This window comes from Meleagris gallopavo, chromosome 11 (assembly GCF_000146605.3).
Source record: "Meleagris gallopavo isolate NT-WF06-2002-E0010 breed Aviagen turkey brand Nicholas breeding stock chromosome 11, Turkey_5.1, whole genome shotgun sequence".
Lineage (NCBI taxonomy): Eukaryota > Metazoa > Chordata > Aves > Galliformes > Phasianidae > Meleagris > Meleagris gallopavo.
This window is the reverse complement of record NC_015021.2, coordinates 11,284,189-11,292,721: the sequence shown is the minus strand read 5'-3', so window position 1 is coordinate 11,292,721 and position 8,533 is coordinate 11,284,189. Positions and strand designations below refer to the sequence as shown.

Genomic DNA, 8,533 nt, shown 5'->3' with positions numbered 1-8,533 from the left:
AGGCTTCTTTGCATTCACCAAGACTACGTTCAGTGGCTGATGTTCCAGGACAACCAAGACTATGTGCAGTGGCAGTGGCAGATGTCCCAGGACAGATGAAAGAGCTCTAGTGTATACTTGCAATGGTGAAAAATAAATCCCAAACCTGAAAGTAGCCAAAATTCACAGAAATTGTATTTTTTATTTCCTATGCCTTCCCTAGTTATTGACTGAGATTGACCTGCCTTCTTGACTCACGGCAATGTAGAGCCTCTGGTGACAAATCTTGGTGAACCTTTTGAAAACTGAAGTACCTGTGTTGATCAGATTACCTTTGTCTCTACTTGTGTACTCCACAGAAAGTCTCTCTACAAGTCTCTCTGTAAAGGCCAAACTATCTCTTCACCTCTGGATTTTTTTTTACTGACCAAATAATGTTTTGAATGACTGAAAAACGGGTCCTTGGTCTTCTGTAATGTTTCTGAAGAACTGTTTTTAAATAGTTGTGGGTTTATTTTTCTTTATAAGGAGCCCACCTTTGTACTGAACTTGAGTATCCACTGGAAGATCAGATTGGTAAACAATACCACAGGAATAGAATGTTTTACCCAACTGTTGTGCCTATGTTTTTTCCTCATCCTTTTATCTTTTTCATCCCTCACCTCTGACATTTCTCCCAGGAACCTTTGAGGGAGAAAAAGTTCATTCATCCACAGTTACCTACCTGTCCATTGGTCATGAGCTGCCCCGAATCTCAGAAGACAGGGAAGAATGCTGATTCCTCTCCAAAACAAGTTATCTTCAAGAAAAGCACCCGTGACAAAGCTGTAAGTACCATAATAATGGGTATAAATAGGTACGATGGACTAGATGATCTTGTAGGTCCTTTCCAACCTTATGATTCTATGAGTTTCACTCAAAGTCAAGATGAAGACTTTGTACAAACCTCTTTCCTGTCCCCTTTCATTTTTCTGAAGAAGAACCACGATCCATATTTAGTGCAAAGTGTGAGCAGACAATGTAAACAAAGCTCATATGGGAGAGCTTGTTGCAGTCTTGCATAAAAGGCAACTCCCCTCTTACAGTTATAGTCCTGCTGGTAAATGTTTGAAACAAAGCTAATTCACCGTTTGATAGTGAATCTGATACCATCAGAAATATTTAAATCTGTAGCTCTGCCCCATCTGTGAGTATTTGTGTTTTACTTCTTGGAGCTGTTCTACGTTGGGTCCTCTTTCTGATGTCTCGAAGCATGTGAATAGTTCTTTTGAGCCTGTGTGAATTGTTTGGTGGGGAGGAAAAAAAACTATGCCTAAAATGGAACTGCTCTGTTCTCTACGGAATTTACAGCTCCATGCTATATTCTCCCACCCCCAAGCACACAACCATCAACACTTTGTAGTTCAACCATGGTCATCCTTTCCCTACAGCTGACCATCTACCTGGGAAAGCGTGACTTCATTGACAACATAGGGAGCGTGGAACCTGTAGGTAAGTCCACAAGTGGACAAGCTGCCCTTTCTGCTCTCCTAAGCCTGATTATGCTCTGGTAATCTTTTTAATTTTCCTTTCTTTCAGATGGTGTTGTATTGGTGGATCCCACAATGATCAAGGGGAAAAAAGGTTTGAGGTTTTATGCAATACAGGTTTTAGTTTGCTCGTCCTCTTTTCAAGTGAGACACTGAGATAGAACTTTTTTACATTGCTTCAGGGGTACAAATGTAACTCCTCAACGAAAGGACTTCTTACTCAAAGTACTGCATATAAAAACTTAAAATATGAATACCAACTGAATTATACAACAGTGTTGAAATGAGTTTCCATGTCTGGTGCAGGATTTTACATCACCTGGTTGTGTTAGTCTGCTGCATGCCTTACCTGCCTGTGTTTCCTTCCAGTGTACGTGAGTCTGACCTGTGCTTTCCGGTATGGCCAGGAGGACATTGATGTGATCGGCCTCACCTTCCGGAGAGACCTGTTCTTCTCTAGGGTGCAGGTGTACCCACCTGAAAACAAGCCAGAGTCTCTCTCCCACTTGCAGGAATCTCTGCTAAAGAAGCTGGGGAAAAATGCTTACCCCTTTTTCTTTACAGTGAGTATCTGTTAAGACCCCCTGACCTTCTTCTCATCTGTCATTACAGGTACGCCTCTTTGATTCTGCTCAATGTGTGGCTGCCTGCTGGGTATTACTGACTCCTCAGGTACAATCCAGTGATCCCAGCTGCTGGATTCACTGATGGAGTGCTAGTGCTCCATCTCCAGGATGCTCTGCAGCCTTTCCAGTTGGCGAAGCTGCTGGCCCTGTGCAGACCAGGAGCAAATGGTGGCTGTCTGGAGGCTGGCTGGTTTAATAGCCTTAGCTGTGTTTCGAGAGATGTGTTTGCTCAAGCTTCAAGCCCATGTGAACAATGATTTGCACTACTGTGAGCCATGTTGATAATCCTGAATGGGAGCCAGATATCCCAGCTCCTGATCTGTGTCTCCAGTGCTCTAGTGTTTGATTATAAGCCCAGAAGCTCTATGTTGCTGGGTCTCTTCTTACTTTTTTTCTGTGTTTTCTCGGTTGTTAGTATTCTAAGTCCCTTTCTTCCTAAAAGACTTTGTTCATGTGTGGTAAGCATAAGATCCAGCTTCTCTCTGAGTCGGAACTTCAAAGGGTTGCTGTATGGAAGTGACCTGTTGTCTTCAGGGTTACGCTGTACCTTTTGTCAGCATTGAGTTAATTAAAACATCACAGAAATCTGCATAATGTTGCTCTGGGTTCTTTTTCTTTTTGTTCCCACAGTTCCCAGATTACCTGCCTTGTTCAGTCTGTTTGCAGCCTTCACCTCGTGATGTTGATAAGGTGAGACTGGTACACTGGTGCTTATTGTGGAGTTTACTGTGTTGTGCCACAGACGTCAGGAACCTGGCTGGAAGAGCTACAGCATTGCATCATGGATCTGGAATTCAATTCCTCAACATAAGAAAAAAAATCTAGTCCAATAGCTGCAAGGCTGTGCTAAATCCGCAATGCTTGTCATTTCCTTAAGGGTACTGCGTGATTTGTGGGTTGGACATGCAAAGAGGTCCTAGCAAGCTTGTGTTAGCTATCAGTCACATGAGAGAGGGGAGGCTGAGTGCCTGAAATCTCACTGATGGGTGTAACTAACAGGTGTTAGGCCTGCTTCTCAGTTGAAACAAATGTAGAGAAGGTCTGTTTTGTATGTGTATGTATATATTTAAAAAAAATAAAAAAAAACAACGAAAAAACTGGAGGATATGTCACCAAAGTGAGATGTTTTGCTAGGTTTCTGGCATTGTTGAAAGTAGTCCTCCTGTAGTTCACAGGATGCTTCTCTGTGCAGCTGGGCTAGGCCTAAAGCCAGGCATAGCAACATAAGCCTGTTAAAGCAAAGGTCTGCTTGGCCTGATCTCTCCCAGTCCTTACACGCTGGGAAGAAGAAAGCTTGACCATGAGTCAGGTATTGGCATTACAAAGCAGTTCCAGAAACCCAAGGTGGACTGGAGAACCTTGCAGGCCTGCTGGTGGTGCCTCCTGTAGTGTGCTGTGACCTCTACAGATCTGCTCTCGTATCATTTTAGAAGGGGTGTCATCTGTCAGAGGCTTGCAGCTAAGCCTTGTAGCATGGAACAGCTGGATGCTGGGACACCAGGTGGTGGGAATCTCTGTTACAGTGGTCATAGGCCAGAACAATTTGCAGTTGGCAGGAATCTGCCAGTTTCTAGGATACAGAAAGATGCTTGAACGTCTGCAGGTGTGGCTTGTGACGCTGGTTTCACAGCTGCCCTCTCTCTCTGGCAGAGCTGTGGGGTGGACTTCGAGGTGAAAGCTTTTTCAACAGAGAATTTGGAAGAGAGAATTCATAAGAGGTAACAGTGCACGTATTTCTGTATGTCTTCAACTGTGCCCTTGTAAAGAAGGGAGGGATTACAATAAGCGTGGTTTGCTGAATCAAATTTGTTCCACCTGTCAGTGGGCTTCTTAAGTTTAATTCAGCATGTGTGAGTGCAAAACTCTTGCCTCAGCCAAACACAAGGTACCATCACGGTACCTTCTGCTGCTTCCCAGGAACTCCGCACGGCTGTTGATCCGTAAAGTGCAGTTTGCTCCAGAAGAGCCAGGACCCCAGCCTTGTGCAGAGACCACGTGGCAGTTCTTCATGTCCAACAAGCCACTGCACCTGAAAGCTTGCCTCAGTAAAGAGGTGAGGAGTTTGCCCCTGGGACATCATTGTACTTCAGTACCAATATGCGTTTTGTTACCCAAACGGCTATTTTGTGTGTTACCAGACTGTCTCAGCTGATCCAGACTTGTCCTGCGTACTTGGGTTCTAAGGTGATTTTTGTCAGCAGCTTCTGCTAGAGGAGGGTGGGACACCGTTATCAGAGTCATTGGAGGCCAAGTAGGGCATTGGAGGCAGGATTGTGAGTCATGGGGAAGGGCCACCTTGCTTTATCTGGCCTCTTTTGGGACTGGAATTGTTTATGGCCTGGGAAGAAACCTTTTGACTGGGTCTCTGAGCATTGGTTTTCCCATAGGTGTACTACCATGGTGAGCCCATTCCAGTCACCGTCATGGTCACCAACAGCACAGAGAAAACAGTGAAGAAGATCAAAGTCCAAGGTATGTTTTTTACCATTGCTTGGATTCTCTTAGGACAAGAACACTATGTTGGGAGGGCTGAAAGAGCCAGAATTTAGTGCTTGTAAACTGCTTAAGCAGGCAGTATGGAGTGCATCAGGAATTTCTCCCTCCTCCCTGTCTGTTGATGTTTGTTTGCTGCTTTTCATCAAGCCTTTTTTCCTGACTCGTGATTACTTGCCTGGCTTAATTTCAGGCCCCAGGATGTCGTGTCTACATAGGAAAGGGCTGGCACTGTGGCAGGCAAGGCAGGTCTGGGGGAAATCTGCCTCTTGGGCAGGATGCAAAGGGCTTCTGTCAGCGTGATGCTCAGCTACCAGGGAACGTGTCTAGGTGGTGTGCTTCACTCCTTCAGAAATGCCCCGCACTGCAAGAAGCAGCCACTCTGCCAGCGATGGTGTAATTCCTCCTTAGGTTCAGTACTGCCTGTGTTTTATTTGTAGCACTGCGTGCTTTCATCCCACTGCATGTTTTCATCCCACAAGCTCCATACTGCTTGGGCCTGTGGAAGGCAGTCTGAGACAAAGGATGGGAAAGAGAGGAGAAAGCAGGGAAAGAACAAAGTTGCTGAGGGTTTCATAAAACTCTACAGCCAATTCAGTGCCTATCTTGCACGCACTATCTAGTTACTCCCAAATGTTTTTTAATCTGACCAAATATTTTTAACCGCCAATCTAGCTTAAAAAGACCTTATTTCAGATTGTCTTACCACTGTTTGAATCAGAATTACCATACACTTTCTGGTGTTTGTTTGGAGAATGCTGTCAGAGGAACTTAGCTGCAGTTCGGTATCCAGTCTGCTTGATGATGATGTAATTAGCACCTCTTGTGCACCAGAGGTGAAAGCAAGCATGTTTAAAGAGGGAGATCTTTGTAATGGGAAGAGCAGGCTCCCAAGGGATACCATGGGCTATTGACTTTCTGTCATTTCCAAACCAAAGCTGGATGTGTTTCAGGGAAGACAGAGACTAACAGCACAGGTGGCAAAGTCTGTGATCAGGCTGCCTGATCTGGTGCTCCCTTCGGGCTCTAAATATTTGGGTTTTCCTGATGTCATCCTCACATTTTCCACTCCTGAGACTATGGAGCAGCTGTGTTGTTTCTGATGCCTGTGCACAACTGATAGTCCCTCTTTCCCTTTCTCACTTCAGTGGAGCAGGTTGCCAACGTGGTTCTGTACTCCAGTGACTTCTACACAAAAGTGGTAGCTGCTGAGGAAGCGCCGTGAGTGAATACTCTGCTTATCCATCCTTGCTGCACACCTTCGCAGCCTCTTAACGACTCTCCTCCTAGATTAGGGGAGGTATTCCTGGCTGCAGCATGGCAGTTGCTTGCTGTTATAGCACTATTTGCCTTGATGCCAGCCGTGCTCTGGGTGCAGCTGGTCTCCCCTTTGTGTATCAGCGGGTACCTTGCTCCTTTTTTCAGGGAACAGGGAAGGCTACAGAAAAGTTGCTTTGTTTGAAGTGTAATTACTTACAAGAAACACTTAACAAGGGCACATTGCTCCCCACTGCTTGAAATCTTTGAAGGGACCTGCACTGCTTCTCTAAAAGCTGCTGCTGTGTGCCTGGGAGTGCTGGATGCTCTAATTTGGGGTCAATCCTTTTCATAACACTTTCTCTAATAAGATCAGAAGAACCCTTGCCAAACCGTTGGCTCTATAGTATGGTGGTGTAGAGAACCTCCTGCTCTTATGCCATGCAGTGCATTTGCCATTGGGCTCTGCTTTGTGCAGAGGACTGGATCCACCCAGACACCCAGACACTTGATACTTTTCTGGGTTTTGCTCTGCTGTTTAGGAGCAAGTCTTCCTTTGAGTACTGGTCTTCTGAACTGGGATTCATTTCATCCAGATATAGAGGTCTGTGGCATGGTTGGACCAACTTTTGGATACCTGCCTTAATGTGAAACAAATCATTTTCTGCAAATGCTCGTTTCTCTCTGCTGATTACAAGGGACGTTTTTCTGACTGGTTCAGACACACACATCCACGTTGTAGACTTCTAAGTCTGGACAGACAAATCGTACTCCTTGTGAATGGCTTGGTGATTCGTTTTGAAATTATCCTAGTTGGGTCTGTAAGGCAAATCAGAGTGTATTGCTTTCTCACTCTCACCTGCTTCTTATTTCCAGGGAAAAGGTGCAGCCAAACAGCAGCCTGACAACAACACTGACGGTTTTGCCCTTGCTGGCAAACAACCGGCAGACCCGGGAAATAGCCCTGGATGGCAAGCTAAAGGATGAGGATACCAACTTGGCTTCTAGCACCATGTGAGCAGAGCTTTAAAGGGTCTCAGTTGTTGGGGGGTGTAAAGAAGAGGACAAGATCTGACCTATTAGATGTTTGTATCTGTCTTGATGGGTGTATCTGCACTGCACATCTTACCTTGTCGTAGTCATTCAGGCTAAATGGTAATAGGGATGGAAAGAGGTATTAGCTGTCCTTGAGGCTCTTTTTTAGGACAATGGGGTGTTCATCTAGTTGCTTTTCCTGCCATAAGTTGTTGTTCTCTTGCTGTACTACCTAAAACACCACTTTGTTTTCTCTGATAGTATTAAGGATGGAATAGACAAGACAGTGATGGGGATTCTGGTTTCCTACAAGGTCAGAGTGAAGCTCACTGTTTCAGGGTAAGAGACTTCTTGCTACATCTGCTTAGAATTAAGAGAATGAAGTGTGTATTTCACTGACTATTCTGGAGAAGGTGGGACAGTCCACTGTAAAAGAAAGGGCACGTATTGTAGAACACCTGCATAAACTTCATCAAAATTGTGCATTAGCCTCTCCAAACAAGTTTTCTTGAGCCTGAGGTGTTGTTATACCTTCCTTTGTTACAATAAGAATTTGACCGTATGAGCAGAGGTGGTGGTACAAACCTGCGGTTTACGTTGCAATTTCATTTCAAAGCTATAGTTTTGATTTTGTGAGAGCTTAAGTGAAACTTTGTTTGAATTTCTGTGTTGTTGTTCTCCCAGACATCATTCTGAGAATCACAAAGACTGAGGTTCTGTACTGAGCCAACTTTCTGCGAAAAGCTGGTGGCATCAGCATGAGATGGTTCCCAGCAAAAGAGGACAAGGATAATTACTGCTGATAGTCACTGTTTACATTTGTATTTATTCATCCACAGGAAGGATATGAAAAATGAAAATTAAAGACAAGTGCGTTATGATATGATCTGTAGGAAGGTGATTTTGATGGTCCACAACTAAAAAGTTATTGGCTGAAACATCCAAATGGGAAAGCACCAAACATAATTGTGTTTTCTTCTGTTTCCTTCTGTAGCCTGCTGGGAGACTTCACCTCCAGGTAAGTGCCATCTTCGTTTTCAGACCATGTAGCCATAGTTGCTCATTAGACAAAAGCTGAAGGAATAGGCAAAGCTGGAGTTCTGGGCCTAGGCTGGCCTGAGGTGAGAGGAGCATGGAACCAGGCATGGCTGGGGGCTGTGGATCTGATGCATTCTCTCTTTCGCCCATAGTGAAGTGAGCACAGAGCTGCCATTTCGTCTCATGCACCCCAAACCTGAGGAAAAGAACCCAGCAGGTCAGTTACACCTCATTTTTGCCTTCTTTTGTTGTTGTTATTGTTGTATTGTCCTACATGAATTATTACTACTACAAGGCTTGCAGTGATTTAGCCTCTAGGGGACTACTGTGTGCATCTGTGTGAACCTCAAGGCACAAGGGAACAGGGAGAAGGGATGCTGAGATGGAAGAAGGCAGAACTGGGTCATGTTTCCTTTCTTTCATCTGTAGAATCACAACTGAAAGCACAGGGACTTGAGGGAGCACTGCACAGTTAAATTTCATGACCACTGGGTTCTGAGTGCAGCTGTCAACAATTTCTAGCCAGATTACTGTGCAGCAAGCAAGGTCACAGAAAACACCTAAAATGTACCAAAA

The 8,533-nt window shown here is 44.7% G+C and overlaps 1 protein-coding gene across 1 annotated transcript; it reads left to right on the top strand.

Annotated features, from left to right (window-relative positions):
- Positions 1-716: 716 nt before the first annotated feature.
- SAG (S-antigen visual arrestin) lies at positions 717-8,503 on the top strand. Its single transcript, XM_031555082.1, has 13 exons — positions 717-806; positions 1,410-1,470; positions 1,558-1,652; positions 1,841-2,071; positions 2,765-2,824; positions 3,785-3,852; positions 4,052-4,187; positions 4,522-4,606; positions 5,776-5,848; positions 6,761-6,898; positions 7,181-7,258; positions 7,914-7,937; positions 8,110-8,503. The coding sequence occupies exons 1-13, from the start codon at positions 717-719 to the stop codon at positions 8,261-8,263; spliced, it is 1,293 nt and encodes a 430-aa protein (XP_031410942.1). The 3' UTR covers positions 8,264-8,503.
- The last annotated feature ends 30 nt before the right edge of the window (positions 8,504-8,533 follow it).

What these genes read in the sequence shown, in the direction of transcription:
- SAG (XM_031555082.1), top strand. Translation starts at nt 717, where the DNA reads ATGAGCTGCCCCGAATCTCAGAAGACAGGGAAGAATGCTGATTCCTCT. An exon ending in AGGGAGCGTGGAACCTGTAG is followed by an intron (nt 1,471 to 1,557) that starts GTAAGTCCACAA and finishes CCTTTCTTTCAG; the next exon opens with ATGGTGTTGTATTGGTGGAT. An exon ending in AAGCTTGCCTCAGTAAAGAG is followed by an intron (nt 4,188 to 4,521) that starts GTGAGGAGTTTG and finishes GTTTTCCCATAG; the next exon opens with GTGTACTACCATGGTGAGCC.